The sequence below is a fragment of the Rhopalosiphum padi genome, chromosome 2 (genome assembly GCF_020882245.1).
Source record: "Rhopalosiphum padi isolate XX-2018 chromosome 2, ASM2088224v1, whole genome shotgun sequence".
NCBI classification, from domain to species: Eukaryota; Metazoa; Arthropoda; class Insecta; order Hemiptera; family Aphididae; genus Rhopalosiphum; species Rhopalosiphum padi.
In genome coordinates this window covers 62,201,359-62,224,433 of record NC_083598.1, presented here as the reverse complement: position 1 = coordinate 62,224,433, position 23,075 = coordinate 62,201,359, and the positions used below count along the sequence as shown (strand labels likewise).

The following is a 23,075-nucleotide window of genomic DNA, read 5'->3' as shown; positions in this document are numbered from 1 at the left end:
TGTAAAACATCTATAAGTGTTCTTAAAAACTAAAATATTTACTAAAACATAAAAATAAATATCATTTGAAATAGAAAAAGTTAATGAAACTAAAAATCATGCAAATCAAACTAGGTAATATAGTAAAATAAAGGATAAAATAAACACTTCACCGTCTCCTATTGTTAAAACTTAACTTAATACAATAAGTTACAATAAATTTACTTCAACAACTGTAATATAAAATAATAATATATAGAAAAAAATAAAAATTAGGAAAATACTAGAAACTAACAAACTTTTTCATTCTAAATACTTTTATAATAATTACATTAATCGATTTTTTAATTTCCCATTTTTTTTATATTGATAGGTTTTTGGTTTATTTAATACATTTATAACCTTAAGAATAGTAAAAACTTATTTCTATGGGATAATAAAGATTCAATGGACTATATAGCTTTGATAAATGTTAAAGAAAAAGAAGAATTTATTGTGAAGCAAATTATTCAATCATTCAAAAAAAATTTGCTTCGAAGAATAAAACTATAAAAAATGTATATACAGAATTAAAATTTTAAATATATTATACATCTATATAGATATCTTATATGTATTGTACAGGTACATAATCTATATAAACATAAATAATATTATACGTACCGTATTTTACATTAATTAGATAAATATAACATACGTTTATAATAATCGTACATAGATCATAGATAGGTATAAATTATAGCAATTAGCAACTATATTTAGTACCTACTGTGAATAAAAGTAACAAGTATGTACCCCCGTCCATCACATGATCAAAGTTAGCATAATATGCCAGTGTGGGCATAATAGTTATGCATAAAATATATACATATAAATATAAATATAATATATTATATATAAATATATAATATAAGTAGGTAGGTTACCGCGTATATCTATAAACCTACATATCCTATTGGTAATATTATTTATTAATTATTACAATTTACAAATAATAATACCAATAATAAACTTAATAAAATGCCAAAAATGGAATAATTGTAAAAAAGAAATAATTGATGTAAGTTATTATGTATAAAAATTACATTACTATCTCATATTAGAAAAAAAGAAACATGTTTTAATATCTTAGCCCTAATAACATTAATTATTACTATTAAGACGTTGTTTTTACGTGAATTATAGTTCAAAGTTCACGCGATTATTATTATTTTGTCACAATTATCTTATTATCTCGGCAATAAATTATCGTATTTCTCTCGATTGGTAAATAATAACTTAGACAGCTCGCGATGGTCCGTTGACGTACGTCGAGTGTGCACACTGCACATATTAATATCAAAATAAATATTACGGTGTCACTGCTTCAGATTGTCTTATTAATTATTGTAATACGTTTTCATTTCATTTCACCATTCATGCGCGTCCGGACACGACTTATCTATACGGTCGTCTGTCACAGCGAGCACTCTTCTACACATACCTATATCTACTTATGTTCACTCTCCGTTCATAATTATAATCATATAAATATATAACATTTATGTGGATCGCGGATGGGATTTCAATACACTAAGCATTTTTATCTAATGGCAACTATAGGAGATATTTGATGCTCCATGCTAGTTTTGGTATAAAATATCTGTTTCATATCTTGTTAAATTAAATATACATACCGAAATTTATTTAGGAATTTTGGAATGGCCTTTTTTATTTCTATATCATTTTTACTATTTTAAATTAATTTTATATGTTAACTTAAATTTAAACATAGTTGTTTCAAGACAATAGAATTGTTTATGACATATTAATCATATTATACTATAAAAATATATTATAAAAGCCACAAATTAAATTTTAGCTTTGTTCTATTAGGTACCTACTTTTCTGAATTCCTATTGAGATTGAGATAATTATTATGTGTATAATGAAATTAAAACTGCAGTTTAATTGCTATTAATTTTATGATTCAAAATAAGTTTATGCTCATTAAATAACTTGTTGGTAACCAATGTGTAAATATATGCCAAACTTTGATCAACTGCTAAAAGAACTGGACCATCTCGCCCATCTCAGTATTAAACTCCTTTTTCTGAGAGCCAAATAAACGAAGCTTGTAACGCAGAAACGTCAGATCCGTTTACGATTTTCTAAAACTTGAAAGCTACAAATATCAATTTCAATTTAAAATACAACGTGAGCAAAGTAGTATTACTTTTAGCTAATATATTTTTCATTAAATATCTATGCATATTATTATCCTAGCCATATTTGTTTCCAAAGAATCCAAAGTCAAGCATAGTATCACGGTTATAGTTATGATTATTGCTACTAATGCCTGTTTATAGCTATAACCTACGACCTGTCTATATATATACTAGCCTTGTCACAAATTTCACCTTATAATCATTATTCATAGGTCATACTGTCATAGCCATCGCCTATTGTATAAGTACGGGAGAAAAATATATTGAAGGGTCTGGTTTGGGGGGATGAATCCAAAAGCAGACGATATAATATTATATTATACATTATGACATGAACACACGCGGCGACAAAGAAATATTATCCGATACAATTCCGCGTGCACACTATTTAGTATTTAGTATTTCCACAATGCTGCATGCATGTGTGGTGTACCTACTGGTGTAGTCGTACTACTGTCCATTTTATACAGGAGGCAACTTGCAACTAAATCCACTGCGTCCGTACGTCCATTATTAATCCGTTATTGTTATGAAGGTAGTGGGAACATCTATGTTATACCTTATACCTTTATTATAAATTGTAATGTGTACACGGTGCGTTACCTACGTGTCGTATAATAATAATTGAGATCGACTGATCGCAACAAAATAATTGGACAGACGGCAATTGTACATACAACGACTTATATACCTACCCATTATTTTATATTATTATTTATTATTAAGTTCTTTCCGAGCATCATTTCGATTTCCTGCAATATTTCCCTCTTTTTGATCTGTTTCCTTCCCAAGACAGCATATAATAATTACGTATTTTTATCGACAGCATAATATATATTTTCTATACAGTATATAATATGTATGCTATACAGTGTATATTATATAATATAAGCGCTTGGGTAAACTTAAAATTATAGATATAGAACATTGGACACAATATGTAGGTACATTAAACAGGATATCTCCTCGCTGTGTTTTGTGTTTATCCCCATCGACCATCGATAAATTTATTCCTAATTAATTTGTTCGAAAAGTATAGCAATTGAAAAACTGTTAATTTATTCCACAGCTTCGATTTTTTTTCACAATTTATACCATTTGATATTTCACTTAAACCCAAAATAAAATAATTTAAAAGTTTATTTAAACAAATTAAAAATTTCAAATCTGTATCTAATGATCAATTAAATTATATTTACATATAGTTTAAATAATTTAATATTTATGTAAATATTTTAAGATTTGTGTTATCAAATTATTTGTTCTCCATTGGAAATCCAAACGATTATGTAAGTTTTAATGTTTAGGTAGGATAAGCAACAGATATGAGTATATTAATAAACAGGTGGATATAACGAGACGGCAGAACTTTATTATTGAAACACTCTATACATAATATTGACATATAGGTGGTACCTATATATATATATATATTATTATATTAATATAGTTTGGTGCTACTTTGACGGACTCGTGAAGCGAAAAAAAGGAATCACGAGCAATGGCGACAACCGATGAAACACGGCAGGTATATACTATATTATAGTAATAAGTGACTCGACGTTGTCGTTCGGTGGTCAGGTGGAAAAATAACGAGCGCTAATTTCCAAGTATATATACTTACCTACAATGTGCGGACTCATTTCGAGTTCCGTCGTCGGAAAAAAAAACAAAAACATTTATCTTGCACTATATAAATTGTCCCCGTAATGATATAATGATATATAATAATGTATCGTGAGTATCGTAATTACTTATTATAGCAAACACGTCGGCCGCGAGAAGCCCTAGCTATAGCCGGATACAATGTTAGTACCCACACCGCTGCAGTACTATTATAACCTGCGCTATTAACAAATAACATTAATTGTCGGAAATTAATTGCAAAAATGGTCGGCGTTCTATACACAACCATATATATTATTATATACAGTCATATTTTGTAGATGTAAATGGTGTTTCTACAACAATGGTTGTTTCAACTCATTACTGATTATTAATTAACGTTTAACAAAACAATACATTATCACAAGTGCAGTCGTAGTGTGTCTAGGTAATATAGCCGTCAAAGCTATAACAAATAACTGAAATAACAATACACTTATATACACTGTAGCACAATATTAAAGGAAAGGGCAGTTAATATAATATATTATATAATAAAAATTGTATTCGAATACAATTTAAACGCACCACGAAGGTTTCGTCAAAAAAAAAAATAAGAGTTGCAATACTGAAAACCGTCGCAATCGATGTATACACAATAGGTATAATATTATTATTGTATACCGACGGGGGCAGGAAGGTATACTTCAGACGAATATAAGACGTATTGTTTTTTAAGTTAAAATTGTGGTGGGTCGCGGCTCGCGGGTGCCTGTGATGGTGATCATCACCAAACTTACTAAGCATGGTCACAAACGCTATACCAGACCGTACGACGGTACATTAAATCTGCGTTTTGCATTTTAAATAATAAACCGTATAAAGTAATCATTTACCATTCAAATTCTGATTATTGAGATTTTTGATTTCAAGTTGAGATAACTCCGCTATGAATGTATTGATTTACAATGATGTCTGTTTTTTGTGTGTGTAGATACCTATTTGTACACTTTTATAGTAGAAAAATACTTCAGTCTTTAACTATTTTTTCTAATCTTATATATTTCTCAACGGGTATAGTTTTTATTTTCTATTATAAAACGAAATATTTTTGGACTATACTTTGATACCTAAAAATCAAATTTTGAACGAACAGTTTATGAGATAAGTAGGTATTTAAAGTTATGGCTAATAAACTATTTATCTGAAATTTGATTCTTATAGAACCAATTAATTCGAATAATATCCTGCTTTATATGAAAATAAAAATATATTTTAATAAATAACTTAAAACCTAAAAAATGATAACACTGAGAGGTAAGAAATAACAATAAAATTGTTTTGCAGTAACGATTAAAATTATATAAAAGGAATATTTTCAAAAACGTTAGTACCTGAAATAATGAGTATCTTATACTAAATTAATTAGTAATACATACTTAGGTACCTATATATGGGTATCGGACATGGACAATTGTGCCTATTAATAAGAACAAGAGAATTAATAGTATAAGAGCGCAATTGGTAAACTGCCTATACCTAAGACCTAATTATACCTATTACCTATACATGTATATAAGAATAAAAAAATCAAATAATTTGTGTCATAATATCATAGCTGGGTACCTGGTAACATAAATAATTTTAATATTTAAAAAATATTCGGAGAAAAACAGACACGATTCTAGTTCAAAAAAGTCCGTGACGGAAACTAGAATACTGTATTTTGTACTATTATTATTATATTTACTAATATTTTGAAGAAAAAAAAGCTGGAAAATGGTCCCGCCGCTTAGCTTAGGTGACGAACCAAATCAACCAATAAGAGTAATATATAGTATTACCTAAGCCCTAAGGTAATATAATGTATTTTAGTAATTATTAGACTATACAACTATAATAATAAGTTAGTAAATTAGATACAAATAAGGAAAAGGCGTATTAATATACAATACACATACATCTATTAATTATTAATTATCGTAAATTATTACCTATACATATTATGTTTTTCAGAATATTGTTAAAAAAACTCAAGGCAAAATATTGTGATAAAATTATTTTTTTCATCTCATGTAAATATGTGTAGTTATCATTATTACAAGTAATTATTATTATAGCTACCTATAAGAATTATTATTATATGACAATAACGGCATAAAGGTGCCTAATCAGTAATCACTTTAATCACAGTAAATAATGTAGTTGCACAAACCTACAAAGTACCGACAGATGAGAAAAGAGAGATATTTTATGCATTGTTTATTTTTTAATAAATAAATAGAAATCATGCAAACTTTAAATATGTTTTAATTTTGTTTAGATAATAATATATCGTCATGTACGTATCCAATCAGAGGTATAGCCAGGATTTTTTTATGGGGGAGCCCGGGAGGCTAAATACTTTTAACTTGAGTTATTGAAAATCAAAAACAATAACAATACAAAACTACTGATAACACAAACATTGATTTGCCGTTAACGTATATATTATTTAAAATAACTAAAATTTGTAAGACAATTTCCATATTTAAATTTAAATATTTCAAAACAATATAAAAATACGGCCAATGGGGGGGATATAGTCCCTTTAGCCCCCCCCCCCTTAGCTACGCCACTGTCTCCAATCATCTCATCAGGTGGCACTAAAAAGATATCATTCATTTTATTATTTACCAGTTACCTCAAATCACAATCTATTTGATTATTAAAAATTCTCAACACTTCCAAACTACATAATTCGATATACCGACTGAAATTATGAAAACCGTATACAATAGCTAATAGCTATAATATAAGTAAATTGTAGCCCATGGTTATCTATAAAAAAAATATATATACTCGTATAACCGTATAGTTGTATTATTATAGGTACACATAATGTGGCTATGTGGGTATATATTACATAAACATAATTCTTCAATAATTCAAATAACAGTAAGTATAGTTATTTTAAATATATTATTTACATAAACATTGCAAATCAAATTCAATGCTTACTTACCTAACATGACATAATAAAAGAACACAAGTCAGTGTTTCAATAGGTTCATCAATGTATAAAGTATAAACTATACATACGTATGAGATACCTACATTAATAATTCCACTTCCACACTACATGTCTATATTATAGTAACTGAATAATATAATATTATGTCAATTCTTTACTGTCGTATACAATATACATACTATGAATTTTGACTTAATCAAAAAAATATGAAAGAGTTATTGCAGGTTTAATGCGCTTAAATGTCATTACAGAAATGTCTAGACGAAACGATAAAACCACATAACATCTTATCATTTTATTAAAATTCATTGACAGCAAAATATGAATTCAAAAAAACCAACATGAATCGTGTATTACGTAAAGTGACAAGTGTAATACTATAGGTAAGTACTTATTTACCTTAGGTACACCTTGTTTACATATTTGACATTTTTACGTATATTTATTAGTTCTTTTTCATTCACTGTTTCAAAAAAACGGTTAATAAAATCTTTCCACTTATTAAATATATAATATGTAAAAAAATTAACCTAGAACTATAAATATATGCATGTATTAAGTAGCTTACCGTAAACAAAAAAAATATAGTTCGTTTAGATGATTATCATTTATATAATTTAGGCGAGTGAAATTATTTTTACCTGCGTGACTGCATGAGTGACATTGATTGATGACATCCCTGTATTCAAATATTACTATACTGATATCTTAAAATATTATAATAATTAATACTTTTAGCTTATTTAAAATATTATTGATAGGTAGATATTATTAAAACAGTATAAGTAGGTACCTATAATATACTACAAACTATATCTACCTATGCAATTGACTTTATAAGTATATTACAACTTACAAGTGAATTAATGAATATATATATGTATATAATTATAATATACCTAGTTAAATAAATTGTATTATTTGTTAATTATTATTTATTATATTTTTCCGTATTTTAATTTTCACGCATTAAAATGTATTCACTAAATACAAAGAGAAAAATAATTTTTAATTTTCAATTACCTACTAAATGACAATAATTATATAATTATATAGTTAAGTAGGTACTTACCTACTCAAAATATGAATGCTTAATTGGTTTAGTATTTTATTTTAACTCAATTTATAAAAACATCTGATAAAATTTCAAATAATTTTACCCCACTTCAGATTTATTAAATTTTAACCTATTTTTTAAAAACTATATAATTTTGATTATTCGGATTGTAGATTAAATTTTTAATGTTGACAAGATGGATCATTTATAAATTTAATTGAAATAAATGCTGTTAAATGAAGAATAAAATAATACCTGTTAGATTCTGAGTGGAGCAATAAAATATTAATTTTTTAATTATTTGTTTTATCTTTTGGAGCAGTAAAAACTTTGAAGGTAATTTCTACCTATTTTAAATTACCACCAAATATGATTATTTTCTATTCGTGATACAATTTTCAAAGTATTTACCTCTATTTAAGTAATTTATAATCATTTGAAACTTCTTTAAATTTTATTTTTTATACATGTTAGTAAGAGGACGTTATACCCGCATGTGTTTTCTCTGTCTTACTAATGTAGATCATAGCAAATTTTCGTTCAGTAGAACACATTTAGTGATATTAGCTTTAATATTAGAGTAAATTTACCTATTATCAATTTTAAAGGTAGGAATATTATCTAGAAAATGTCATATCTTTATTGATATTCACATATAAAAGTGTTATAGCTATGTAAAATATTACAACTTTAAAATATTCATAACTCACTTTCAAATGATAATATCATTAAAAGCATATGTCATTGCCTAGATAATATTCTTACCTTTAAATTTGATAATAGGTCAATTTACTCTAATATTAAAGCTAACATCACAAAATGTGTTCTGATGAACGAAAATTTGCTAAGATCTACAATTGTAAGACAGAGACAACACATGTGGTTATAACGTCCTCTTAACAAGATTCCCCCTCAGTTATTCTTACATAGAATAAATATTTTAAGTTCAAATTTGAACAAAATTATATATTATTTTAATAACGAACAACAATATTAATTAATTTTTATAATTCAAAAACATTTTTTGTGGGGACTCAAAGCTTTCTTTTACGTACCCAAATGTTATAAATTTGACTACCTATACGCAATGACATTTTCAAAATATGTAGATCAATTTTAAAATATTACCTATTTTTACACCAGGAACACCTATTTTACAGTTAAGTAGTATTAACTCAAAAATTAATAACAATAATATAGTATGGTATTAATACAAAATATAAAATAATTAAATACTAATATAATTATATCAACATTTATGACACAAGCTAACAGATTTTTGTTTTCTCAGAATCATTTTTCATATAAAATTATATCATTAATTCAAATTTAACACATCCATTTCAGTGACCCATTCGACACATAATGTACAGCACAGCAATACCTTTTTAAAAATAAAATATTTTTGTGAATTATATACAATTAAATTAATGAATATAATATAATTGCTACTTAGAGAGTTACTACCAATCGAACATTAACTTTGAAAAATATCAGAATTTTGAATAATATACAGTATTATTAATTTATTAAATATTATAAACTAAAATTTATAATATATAATTTTAAAATATTAAAAATTAAAACAATTATATTATTGTATACAGTATTACATTGAGGGTTATAATCAATCTTCATAATAAAATTACTTTGGACCTGCCATGCTTTTTTTAACTTTTAACATAGTAAATTAAAAACTACCACTTATACAAATGTGTTATTGGATAGTGATGATAGACGATAGTATTAGTGTGTTTGTAACTAATATGTATATATGCAGTGAAACACATTTGCTGTTTACATATTTATTATATAATATCAATAATCAAAATTAGCATTCCATGAATACGTCCCCTTTTTAACATACAACAATGAATGCCATTAACTATATTATTATTTATTATGTATTTATGTACATACTATTATTAAATCTTATCAGAATATAACAAAGTATACTAAAATAATCAAATGTTAAAAAAAACTGTATATTTAATTATAAAGTTCATAATATTACATTAATTCATGTCCAATTGATAACTTAAATGTATTATTTAAATATAGATAGTAAACCAATACTATAATTTTAAATTGTAAATATTCAATTCCATATTGTTTTTATGCTTGTAAGACTGGTCTAGCATTTTTCCCTTCCAAATTCACATTTGTTGTTGCATATCCTGTTCCACCCTAATAAATAAATTTTAAAAAATCAGTAAAATACAGAAAAAATATATACTAATATAATATAAATTATACTCCTTACCCTTTGTAAAGGTATAATATCTTTTTCTGTTAATTTTTCTCCATTCAAAGGATGTAGCCAATCTTTTTTAATTAACTTCTCAAAACATTCCATAGTAATCACGTGACCACTAGAAACCAACAAAAGAATAAGTTAATTTTATATTTAAAGAACACTAAAATATATTGATTGATTTATACGTTGTACGAATAACGGCTGCAGGTACAGCATTACTTAATATGTCATGAGTTACTGCACACATGTAACGATTTTCACGAACTGCCAATGATTTTTTATCACTAGGATCATTTACTAGTGTCCATTTCACATCCACAAAGTTTTTTAATTTCAATGGTTTGCCACTCATTGGACAATAAATAGTTTTATCCTTCAAAACAGAATACATGCAAATAAAATCCAATAATTACAAAATATTGTTTAAAAGAGAAAAAATTATTATTAAAATTTTTTTAAATTTATTATTTTTAAATAATAAATTATGCATAATGTAATCAAGTTTTAATATTAAAAAAAAATTGTATTATTTATTTGTTTTTTTATGTTCAACAAATGAAAATTTTTTGATTAAGATATTAGTACTTATTTAATTGTATTCAATCAAAATATTGAACTGGATTACATTAAAGAAAATTTCCTGAAATAATTAACTATTTAATTGTAAAATGCATATAAAATCAATGAGCTATCTCTCAATATGCATCTACTGTAATATTCAGTAATAATTTTATAATCCATAGTATTTCATATTTAAAATTAATTGGTGGTAACCTAAATTGTAATATTATAATAATTACTGGTTTTTGCATAGGCGCTTTATTAGCATCAGGTGTTTCCGATGGTACCCAAAAGCTTGGCAAATGCTTATCCAAACCATTAACCATGTTTGAAATAGATGATACATTTTTTTCTGATCGTTTCTGAGATTTCATTTTGTAAATATCATTTTGTCTTTTCACCATACTTTCTCTTTTAAGAAAATCATTGACTTTGGATTGCTGTTCAGCTCTCCCTAATTCAGCTAATTCTTCTTCTTGCTTGTGTTTCTGTTTTTCGTACTCCTTCAATTTCCGACAGTACTCATTTTTTTTGGTAATCATGTATTGCAATAAAGCTTCTTTATCAAATAGATGACCTTCAGGGCTACATAATAAAATTAAACATAAATATTACAGTACAATTTAATTATTATGGCAAATAATTGTCACTAATATTTAAACTCACGAAACAATTGGAGTTCTGCAAGGTTGTAATGTCATTGAACAACAGTCGAAGTTCTTAATGGAATCTTTACCGACACGTTCATTTTGTGTTCCATAACCAGACTGCGAAGCGTCTTTTTGTTTTTCATGATATGTGTAAACAGCGCCTGCTGTACAATTTCTAGCATGTCTTGTCATTTTAATCGACTGAAAAAGTACATCATTTGTCAATTCAAAAACGACATTTAATAAAATAAAAAAGTAGAATAAGTAATATTATTACTTATTTCACAGAAACTAAAATAGAATTATTTAATAAACAGATGAATAATTATAGAATTACTTGATTTGATTTTCATACAAAAATGTTTAAAAATTATTAAAATTAAAAATACAATTCAATTGTTTATGTTATATTATTAAATTTTAAACGTAAATTCACAAGATAACAGCAAATAGATCTATCGTCAATCGTAGTTCATCTATAAATTCAATATTCAAAATTGATGTAATTCAATATCAGAATATTCTGATTCTGAATCTGATCTGAATAACTTCTGATTTTTATACATGAAATCACATTATCAAGATTAGCAAAATAGTAAATACAATAACTTTTATTGTTACCACATTCATGTGTTAAGGTGGTAAACAATTGTTATCACATTGACAGTTGTAAAAAATAGGTATTTGATATGATGATAAGAATAATAACAATAATATTATGAAGAAAAAGATGGAATATTATAAATTTGGATTTGGATTTGGAATCATGATACCATACGACAACAAACAGTGTGATTTATAATTTGTCTTTAATTATTTTTCATTATTCACACCAGTACGGCAGTACACAACCATCAACGCCATCATCTGTTGTCTTCGTGTCCATCTCTGATCTTACTAACATACTAAATACAATATTGTACATTTTCATTCAGCTGAATTGATTTTTATTTTATATGCTACAATTGCTTGTATATATGACTCATATACTAGATTCAAGTTATGTGTTATAAAACTTTAAGATAAAAATATTATACTATTATTTTAATAAATAAACACATATAGATAATTAACATTAATGTGTATCCACAGATATATATGTGTGTGTGTATCACGATTTATGATAGTCTTAAAGTGTATAATATTATGGTGCTAATATTTTAGATGTATCTGTATTGTGTGTATTATTGAGATAAACACAAAATGTATGTCTATTAATTGATCTATATAATATGAATGGATTAATTAGTAATTATAAAAATGGAATACATAAATAAGACTATTTAAAATTCAAATTTCAAACAATAATATGGTAACATTGGTAAGTAAGCTTAGTAAGATGTAAAATTATAAATTTGATAATGATCGTTTACACTTAGTAATTTTTTAAATACTTAAAAAATCTTTTTTAATTAAATAAAATAATATAATATTGTTATTTTTTAATTTGTCAATAAGATTTCTTTTTCTACTTTTTGAAATTAATATCATGATTTAAAAATAACAATTTTCTCTTTCTTTTACAATTATAACATAAAAATATATTAATATTTGTATGTTATACTATGACTCCGACATTAAATATAGTCTATAAATACAAAAGTAAATAATAACTCAAATTTGTTACAAACCTGAAAAATCTTTTAAATAAATGTTAAAAAATTACTTATCAATGACAAAATGTTCAAAATTGAAATTTAATAACAATTATTAATTTCACCATTTATTTTCAATTTTTTTGAAAACTATATGAGCATTCTAAAAATATAAGCATTTTGTGTTGTGAAATCGTTTTATCTATAACAATTTAAAATTAAATACCTATAGACTTTTTAAAAAACTTCATGGAATTTTTTAGTAAAAAAAAACCATTGTAATTATTATGAACATTAATATATTCCATATAAACAAATTATTTGGTGAATATCAGTAACTAATATAAGATTTAAATAGTTTTAGAAATTAAAATCATTAAAATAATTATTCAAAAAGTATAACAACAATTTTACTATGATATCAGAGAAAATACAATAAAAATAAATACAGCTTACAATCTTTTATAATAAATAAAATAATAAAATACATTATCAAACTAACATAAAAAACAATAAAAAAATAAAATAAAATGTACAATTTATTAAAAATAAAAATTATAATATTATTATATTAAATTATATTAAAATATTAAAAATTTTAACATATTATTATGCAATTAAGAAACTATAAAAGCTAATAATTAGTTTTATACTTCTTAATCTCTATCATTATCACGTGTATATTAGGTAACTGTGCTTTGTTTGGAGCTAATAAAACTTTTTGAAATTTATGATAATAATCAATTAACTGTGAAAATGCTAATTGTAATAGAGAAGCACCTGTTGTTAGATTAGGAAATGAAGGTAATATTTCTTTATTTATTTCTTCTAAAGACATCTTCCAGGTAGATGTAAATGTCTTAGCCAATCCTAATTGTCTTGAATCTGAATCAATATCTTGGCCATTCTCTGCATCTGTAACAAACTTCATCATCCCGCCAAAATATACTTGAAGTACTTCATCAACATAATCTTTACTTCTTGCTGAAAGTTCTTCTTTAAATCTATCCACTTCAAATGTACTATCTCTAACACGTTCCATTAATATTCTTAATACCAAATCATAATTATTAATCAAAAATATTAAACGATCTTTACGGGTTTTAAACATAGTGGCAAGACGTAAAACAAATGTTAAAACTTCTTCGGTTAGGCTACAAATTAATTCCGGTTCACATTTATTGTTTTCACTGAATGAAACTATAGCTGATACAAGTTCAGCATATCGTCTCACAATAAAGTGCGGCTTCTTTTCTTTATTAAACTTGGAAATATCATAATCTTTAACACTTTGGATATGTCGTTTAAGTATAAATCGAAATCTAGTCCCAATCATTGCAAGAATTGTATCCCAATACTGAGCCAGTACGGGAACTAAACGATTTTGACAAAGAGCTTGATAACGCATACTCAACTGGCCACACAAAAAAAGTGCTAATGCATCATAACAGTTTTCAACAAAATGTTCTAAATGTTTAATTAAAAGTCCTAGAGTTTTACCCATAATCTGAGAAAATAGTCCCTGGGCAGTAGGTTGATCTACTTTAAAAAACTCACAATCAAATTTATATTCTCTACAAGCATTATCTACAAGAGCATACTGGACTGATCTAAATATGGCCTCAAATGATAAATTGGTCAAATTATTTTGATGTGGTATAATAATTGAATTGTCAATTTCATTAAGTACAGATGCTCTGTTTCCAATAGTAAAAACAGTATTTTTTTTAATTGATTTTTGAAAAAGGGTACGTGACGTTGGATCTTCCACTGCCAACAGATCATCCTTTGTAGCGGCTTCTTCAAATTGTAACTTCTGTAAATAACTCAAGTATGATTTAAAATAAGTAAAATAAACTTTACTCAAAGCATCAACATAGTCATTATATATTTCTTGAGCAGATATTGAATCATGATTTAGCAAGAACTCAAACAGAAATTTATATTCAAATAAAGTGTTTTGTGGTATATGATAATTTGTAGTAGGTTTTTTAAATTTATTTATCTGTTCCATAATGAAATGCCTAATTTTTGATGTAGCAGTAATTTTCAATTTTTCATACACATCTTTCACATCGTTTTGTGATTTTACATCTTTGAAATTCTGTTCATCAACAAACAATATTTTGTAGTTTAGTACAGACAAATGTGTTGAAAACTTTTCATCTGTCACTGAACATGTAGTTATGGCTGATATGAGTGTTTCAGATACAATTACATCTTCTATAAATTGATGCATGAGCCCTTTAAAAGACTGTCTATTACATAGTTGTTGAGCCATAAATATTGATCTCTGCTGTAATCTAGTAATTTCATTTGTTATATTTTGCAATTCCTCTTGAAAAGTATATAATACTGATTCTGTGTGTTCCAATACATTTTCACAGTGATTCAAATGTTTATGTAATGTCACTATTTGATCTCCAGACTTAATATATTTTTCTACATCGAGATTTTCGTGATATTTCAAATCAGATTCTACTTGTTGAGAATAATTACGTAAATCGGTTTCCGATTTGAGAATTTGATCCAGCACATTGTCATCCAACTCAATGAATTTCTTGTCCATTTCAATGTAAGCACGAAATTTAAAAAATTAAAAAACGTAATGATAATATAATTCAATCATTTCAATCGTAAACACACATTATGTAAAAAGAAATTAATAATAAGTATGAATTAATGATATGACAAGGGATTTAGATTGTAATAATAAGTTTAAAATGTATTAAAGAATTTCACGTACAAATCGTACAATGTAATTTAGTTTTCAATAACAAATACTAAATAGTAAATACCTAAAAGCAAAGCATAGAACAATATACTATTTATATACGTGGATCTATACAGTAATGAGTAACGTCGTGTTATCGTACTGTAGTCGTACCGAACCGATGATAAGTACAATACTACATCCTATCATATAGTATACTACAGTAGCACTGGTAGCACAGTGGCAAAGATTATATGAAAATTATTCCCATTTAATAATAATTATGCTGTGACAGTAGCACAGCTGTTGTGATTGATTTAAGCACACTACACAGATAATAAAATTTAATTTTTTTATTATCTTCTTTTTAAGTTATTATCTGTGATAACTGATAGTATCAGTGTACAACAGATTACAGAATAATTATTTTGAAAATGCGGTACGACTTAGAGGTCCATCTTCATCTATATTCTATACCACGGGGCATGGGTCACCAAATGGCGGTCCGCAAACATAATAAATAACACATTATTACGACAACATTATATGTGTTATTATTGTAAATTATTATTTTTGTAAAATATTATTAGTTTTTAAATAATGTAAATATGTACTTAGAATTTTGATGGCCCGTGAAAATTTTTCAGATCCCTAATGTGGCCCTTCAAAAATATTAATTAGGGACCCCATATCTATACTTTATGATCAATATGATCTGTACCGACTGTACCAGTGTGGTGTACCACACTAGCACGGTAAAACTAATCAGTAATCGGCGGAGGTATTTATGTCTGTTTTCGCGCAGCTGGTTTTAGATTGTTATGTAATCTGTATAGTCGGCATAGTCTGTAGTCTGTAGTCTGTACTCAATACTCTATAGCAGTGGTCGGCACTTCGGCAGTCGCCAAGACGGCAACCTTTTTGGACTTTGAGGCCACATTCACAAACTAAAAAGTTTACGGGCCGGATAAAAATAAAAATTTTATATTCTTAAATTATTTACTATAAAAAAACTTTAAAATAATAAAATTTAGGTATAAAAAAAAATTTGTCTTTATTTTTTATTAAAAATTGTCTTTCTAGAATTTAAAGCGGGCGTATACATGCCTGCACGGGCCGTCGGTTGCAGACCACTTCTCTATAGTAGCGAGTAGCGACTGTAAAGAAATGTTCGTACAATCGTACCTTGTCCTTGTGCGTCCCACCGCCCCTGAAATAGTTGTTTAGTCTAAACTTTAGAACTACGCCCATAGTGCGCAACTGGTCATCTTATTCCGGCCCAGGAATACATTTATGCCATTCATGGTCTATAGTTTTATACGTAATACGGAAAACCTATATAATAATTTATAAATAATATCACGGATTATATGAAAAATTAATCTAATCTATATGCTTGTATTTTTATATATCTGTAGTGAGAATCGCGGACGTTTCGTCCCCGGCAATTATTAAGATAGGACGTTTCGTCCCAGAGAGTTATTGGACATTTGGTCCCCGGGCATATAAGACTTTCGAGATTCTCAGGTTTTTTTAAATCATTATTATTTATTAATTTCTTCAAAGTTCATTATTTTACTAACAATTAATAAATTTCTTTTTAACCCTGTAGTGATCGTATCGAAAAAACCATAAAATTAAAATAAATACATATATAATACATATAATATTATGTCTGCAATAAACATAGAAACCAATCATAATAAAAATTAGGTACAAAAAAAGTATATCATTATTAAATCAAACTTATAAAAATTGAATGGTATCATTTAATAATCATGAATTCATGATTGTAATCTGAAGCACGTCAATGTTAAAATCAGATTATAATAATTAATGCAGTAAATTAAAAAAAAAAGTGAATATGTTTTATATTCAGTTAATATTTTTTTCTATTATTACTTATTAACTTTATAATTATATAATTTGTAACAATAATATATTAATAAATAAAAATTAACTTATAAAGTAATAATTTCTAGATAATATATATAAATCATTGAATTGAATGACAATCTTTGTTTTTAATAAAATTTAACATATCATTGTGCACTTTTCCAGCAGGTGAATAATAAAATATTGTCTGATTTTCTTTTAAAAAATTGTTTTGTTTCAATGAATCATCATTTATTTTTTTGCACTTCAAATCATTTTGAACTTTTGGCAGTAGATTTTTAGTTATCATACAATTAAGCTCTTTATCTTCATATGTTAAATTAGATAATTTGATTTTCTCTACATTTTCTGGTTGAATTATAGTTGTAGCTGAGTCACATTTAGAATTAATTTTTAAATTATTCTGTAAAAAAATACTTTTTGTTTTTTTGCTTTTATATTTATATCGTTTTGGTGAAAGTTCATTTGAATATTCAGGTGAACTATAACTATCATCCGATGAATAGATCTTTAAATTATTGATTTGATGTCTTTTTCGTTTTAAATGTTTTGAAATATCATAAGCACTAGAATTTAATTTAGATGTACTCGGTTCATATTCCATACTATTGAAACAACTCACAATTATCTTATTATCATCTTTTATATTGTTATCGATCGTTCCAATTTTTAACATTGCCTCACACATAGCTCGAAATGCAATTATTTCTGCATCTTGGTCTTCATCCGGAAATTCAACATATTGATCTTGAATAGGAAATTCAGGATCAGTTTTAGAAGATGGATGATTAAACTTTTCTGATTTCTTTGAATCATCAACAATAATTGAATTATTGTTTTTTGTTTCCGAATTTATTAATTCATTAATCAAAGGTAGCACTGGAATTACAGTTGAATTTTCTAAATCTATTTGTTTAATAGTGTGTGTCTTAGTACTATCTAAATTTATTGATGGTGAAATTTCATTTAGTTGTTGGACAGCTTTGCATAAATTTAATTCCATAAATTGTTGGGTATCTATTTCTAATACTTCTGAACTAACATTTTCGTTCATTCTTTTCACCAATTCTAATAATAAGTTTTCATCTTGACTATTCAAATTAGATTCATTAGAATTTATTTTATCTATTAAAAATTTACACTCTTCTTGATTTAATTGATTTGAGTCATGTACTGTATTAGTTATTTTGTTATTATCTATACTTGTTAACATAGCAGATGTTTTAAAATTATTTTTTTCTTGAGTATTAGTCAAATTTAATTTATCAGCACAGTTTATATTTTCAGAAGAGTGTTCATTATCTAAAAGTGACATTTTGCAACTTTCTGGAAGTTTGTCTTCATTTATAACATTGATTTGTTTATTGCATAGTTGATCTACCACATTCTGAAACATAATATTATGCATAATATTAAATTCAAATATTAATATACATAAATAGCAATTTACAGAGTAAAATTTGTGAACTAACAACTTAAATATCTTCAGCACCTAAAAAATTAGTTACCTAATTATATTTAAGTTATACCTAAATCATTATCTGATAATAATGAAAATAAAAATTAATTTTAAGAGGTCACTTACAGACTACAGTAGAACTTAATAATAAGTCTATAAGTACCTATATTATATTAAGAGGACGCCATACCCGCATTTGTTGTCTCTGACTTACTAACGTACATCAAAACAAATTTTCGTTCAGTAGAATACATTTTGTGATGTTAGCTTTTATATTAGAGTTAATTTACCTATTATCAAATTTAAAGTTAAGAATATTATCTAGACAATGACATATGATTTTATTGATCATATTCATTCATTTTATTGATTTGATCTAAGTATGGATATTTTAAAGTTGTAATATTTTGCATAGCTGTAACTCACTTTAAAATAATAATATCATTAAAAAATAAAAGCATATGTCATTGCCTAGATAATATTCTTATCTTTAAATTTGATATTAGGTAAATTTACTCTAATATTAAAGCTGACATCACAAAATGTATTCTGCTGAACAAAAATTTGTTATGATGTACGTTAGTAAGACAGAGACAACTCATGCGGGTATGGGGTCCTATTAAGAATAAATCGAGGAATAAATTATAAAAATTCTTAATTTTTAATGGTTTTATAAAGTCAATTTATACAAGGTAGCTAATAATAAAAAATAGGTACTAAAATTTAAATACTGACTATTACTTACTTCTGATGACATACTTAAATCTGTTAAGCGTTTAAGACCGTTATATATTAATCATATGTGATTACGTACTATGTTGGTAAGTTTAATTTATAAGCTGTGGCCTATGACAAATACAATTTTAGAATACTTATTTATATTTTATTATTTTACAGTTATTATCACGGCTTTAGATATCTAAAGCCGTGGTTATTATCATAGACCTTATACTAGTTTTTATCACGATTAAAGATAATATTGAATATATGATAACTGTTAGTTATCGTACGTTTCCGCTAGAATCGCCAAGCATTAATTCTACATACATTAGTTGGAAGCCTTATCGTGACATAACGGAAGGAGCCACAAATTCGTATTATTTTATATAACAGTTGTGTAACCAGTATATCTTTAATCGTGTTGCAAACATACCAATTCATCTAATGAAGCGATAAAAATTCTGAAAACAATTTGAATTTGCCGTCAAGTCTATTTGGAAGATACTTTCTAACATCTAAGATATATATATCTAAGATCTAATATCTAAGATATTTTCCTCCAAATTACTAAAAAAATTATGTTAAAAAAGAGTAATTAAAAATTGTCGTATTTCAATTTTTGAAGAAGTTAAAATCAAAAAGTCCAAAATCTGGGAAGGTCAATTTCAAGTAGACTCGACGACAAAATCAAATCTGTTTTTAGAATACTTATTGCTTCATTGGATCAATTGGTATGATTGGCATTGGATCCGTCTAAAATCCTATGTCACGCATACGTTAATCAGCATTAGACAAAAACAAAAAATCACGAGATCGAATCCTCTTAACTATAAGAGCTAAGACCATTAAGACCACATCTTCTATGATGTAATTTATATCATGATCATGTAAAGTTTACATTGTAATTTATATACCAACGTAGGTACTGAATAAAATATCTAACGATTAAAAATTTATTTGTAGAATTCCTAATTCCTATATTTATTATTTACCTGGTGTCACAACGTAAATTTACTGGGCCATTGCCAATTGGCCGATAAACTGAAATCTCAGCTGAGCTATTATGCAATAGCAAATGCCAAATACACTAAATTGGATTTTCGTGATTTTATTGATATGAAAAGAAATGCAGACGGTGTCTTGAGCACGTTACAACGATTTTAGAATAATCGCGAATACTGTTCCCCTGAAAAAGACGTATTTTTGGATTTGTAGGTGAAAAACGACAAAAAGCGTAAGGGGCCGTAATAATAAAAAAATAATTATTGATTATTTAGTGTTTTTTCGCGCATAAAATGTTTTGCCTACATACCTAATGACGCGTGTAAAGTTTCGGAGTTCAAAAATACATCCTTCATCTCGAAAACTGGCATACGACTTTTTTTCAAAAAAACAGTTTTCAGTATCGTTAGGTATACAATTTTTGGATTTTCGTGACTTTATTGATATGAAAAGAAATGCAGACGGTGTCTTGAGCACGCTACAACGTTTTTAGAATAATCGCGAATACCGTTCCCACTGAAAAAGACGTATATTTGGATTTTTAGGTGAAAAACGATTAAAAACTACAGGGGCCTTAGTAATAATAAAAAAAAATTATTGATTATTTAGTGTTTTTTCGAGCATAAATGTTTTGGCTACATACCTAACGACGCGTGTAAAGTTTCGGAGTTCAAAAATACATCCTTCACCTCGAAAATTGGCATACGACTTTTTTTCAAAAAAACGGTTATCAATGCGTTAGGTATTAAATTTTTAGATTTTCGTGACTTTATTGATATGAAAAGAAGTGCAAACGGTGCCTTGAGCACGCTACATCGTTTTTAGAATAATCGCAAATACCGTTCCCCCTGAAAAAGACGTATATTTGGATTTGTAGGCGAAAAACGATATCACATCTAGTTTATACTTCATCCAAACACCAATAAAAATTTGAAATAATGTATTGTTTACTTTTAATTATTATTCTACTGTAGGTTGTCAAATAAAATGTAAATAACAAGATATGTTTATATTAAACAATAAAAATCGTGTATATAGTGTATAGACAATAATAAGTATAATACTTTAAATAATAATAATAATAATATTGTATGTGCTCACTACAGAGGTGCTGCTAAATTATCTATATAAAATGCCGCGGTATCATATTAACTATTTTGTATAATATTGTAATCAGTTATACGTATATATTATGGTGATTGATATAGCAACGGCCGGCATCTTGGCAGCGTTAACGTAAACAGCGTGGAATTACACAAAGATATACAATGTCACTGTTGGCGAACCGACGACATACGTAAAATTGTGGTTCTCAGGTGAAACCATCGCATATTATGGCGACTGCGGCGATGCAGGATCGGGAGTACGAAAAGGAGGAGGCACTACGGAGTTTGGCGAAAAATCACCAACGTATACGTTCTCCGGCACCCCGTCGTGTGACGAGTTCACGGGTGTCGCACGCTCGTATATATAGACGCGTTAGACTCTTGTGCATGACGGACAGCCGAACGATACCCGCCTTTTACAATCGAGCGGCCCGACGACGATGATGGCCAGCGGTATCGGAGTGGAAAGCGATGCTGTCTCGATGACAGCAATACAGCAGTTATGGCAATCGTTACTCATTTACGACAATTAATCGTTACTGAACAATATGACCGACTGATTGATGGAGACGAAACGTCGCATTGCGCGTACAAAGGTAACGACAAGCGACAGAGAATGTGGCGTGCGGCGATGGAACAACCGGCGAAAAAGTCGGACAACAAAGATAAAAATATTAAAAACGTACTGAAGCGTTTAACACCGAGTAGGTTGCCGCGAAGTGGTGGCACACTCGGACGCACGTCAATATAAAAAAGGCCTGGTGGTGTACGACGTTTTACGCGTCGCAACGCGAGCGGAGGCTGACGAACGGCCGAACGCAATCGGGGACGCATAAAAATAATACAGTGACCGATAAAGAAGCCGATCCAAATCGCAAAAGGTATTTTGAGATCGTAAAAAAATACAATGTCGGTGTAGGACGTAGGAGACATCTCACCAAGATATATTTTAAAAGTAAAACAAATACAAATAAATCAAATATCGTGTGATATGGGATTACGGAAACTCACGACCAATGGTCAGCAGGTTTTTGAGTCTTTCAGTGACGATGTCAAATTGCGGTGGCACGATGGTATTGAACGATATCCATATATATATATATATTATACTCGTATTATTATAAATATCCTGACTGTGGCTGTGGCCTCATCGGCCGGTAATTTGATTGGGATTCCTGTTGACCACTGCAACGCTGACCTGTGAAAAATTTTCGCCGCCGCCGTAACGTGCCTGCAGCCGTGCCACTATCACCGT

General features: G+C 27.3%; 3 protein-coding genes across 9 annotated transcripts; all 3 read right to left on the bottom strand.

Moving 5' to 3' along the window:
• Positions 1-9,830: 9,830 nt before the first annotated feature.
• Positions 9,831-11,886, bottom strand: LOC132922483 (nitric oxide synthase-interacting protein homolog). Of its 2 annotated transcripts, none has more exons than XM_060986036.1 (6): positions 11,607-11,886; positions 11,346-11,530; positions 10,919-11,264; positions 10,304-10,491; positions 10,125-10,233; positions 9,831-10,048 (listed from the first exon to the last, which is right to left on the bottom strand). In XM_060986036.1, the coding sequence occupies exons 2-6, from the start codon at positions 11,519-11,521 to the stop codon at positions 9,977-9,979; spliced, it is 891 nt and encodes a 296-aa protein (XP_060842019.1). In that variant the 5' UTR covers positions 11,522-11,530; positions 11,607-11,886; the 3' UTR covers positions 9,831-9,976. The 2 variants fall into 2 exon arrangements, with proteins under 2 accessions (XP_060842019.1, XP_060842018.1); XM_060986035.1 differs by having other exon boundaries at positions 11,667-11,886.
• Positions 11,887-13,206: 1,320 nt separating this feature from the next.
• Positions 13,207-15,944, bottom strand: LOC132922003 (vacuolar protein sorting-associated protein 52 homolog). Its single transcript, XM_060985300.1, has one exon. It carries the CDS (start codon positions 15,491-15,493, stop codon positions 13,559-13,561), a length of 1,935 nt encoding a protein of 644 aa, XP_060841283.1. The 5' UTR covers positions 15,494-15,944; the 3' UTR covers positions 13,207-13,558.
• Positions 15,945-17,345: 1,401 nt separating this feature from the next.
• LOC132922401 (uncharacterized) lies at positions 17,346-22,588 on the bottom strand. Of its 6 annotated transcripts, XM_060985899.1 has the most exons (5): positions 21,816-22,588; positions 21,358-21,562; positions 21,025-21,230; positions 20,705-20,898; positions 17,347-18,920 (listed from the first exon to the last, which is right to left on the bottom strand). In XM_060985899.1, exon 5 carries the CDS (start codon positions 18,846-18,848, stop codon positions 17,634-17,636), a length of 1,215 nt encoding a protein of 404 aa, XP_060841882.1. In that variant the 5' UTR covers positions 18,849-18,920; positions 20,705-20,898; positions 21,025-21,230; positions 21,358-21,562; positions 21,816-22,588; the 3' UTR covers positions 17,347-17,633. The 6 variants fall into 6 exon arrangements, with proteins under 6 accessions (XP_060841880.1, XP_060841882.1, XP_060841881.1 ...); XM_060985898.1 differs by having other exon boundaries at positions 21,358-22,588; XM_060985897.1 differs by lacking the exons at positions 20,705-20,898; positions 21,025-21,230; positions 21,358-21,562; positions 21,816-22,588 and adding an exon at positions 19,183-19,481 and having other exon boundaries at positions 17,346-18,920.
• Positions 22,589-23,075: the final 487 nt, after the last annotated feature.

Coding starts and splice junctions, on each gene's coding strand:
- LOC132922483 (XM_060986036.1), bottom strand. CDS start 11,521: ATGACAAGACATGCTAGAAATTGTACAGCAGGCGCTGTTTACACATAT. Junction 10,492..10,918: donor AAGCGCCTATGCAAAAACCA/GTAATTATTATA, acceptor TCTGTTTTGAAG/GATAAAACTATTTATTGTCC. Junction 10,049..10,124: donor ATATTATACCTTTACAAAGG/GTAAGGAGTATA, acceptor TTTATTTATTAG/GGTGGAACAGGATATGCAAC.
- LOC132922003 (XM_060985300.1), bottom strand. CDS start 15,493: ATGGACAAGAAATTCATTGAGTTGGATGACAATGTGCTGGATCAAATT.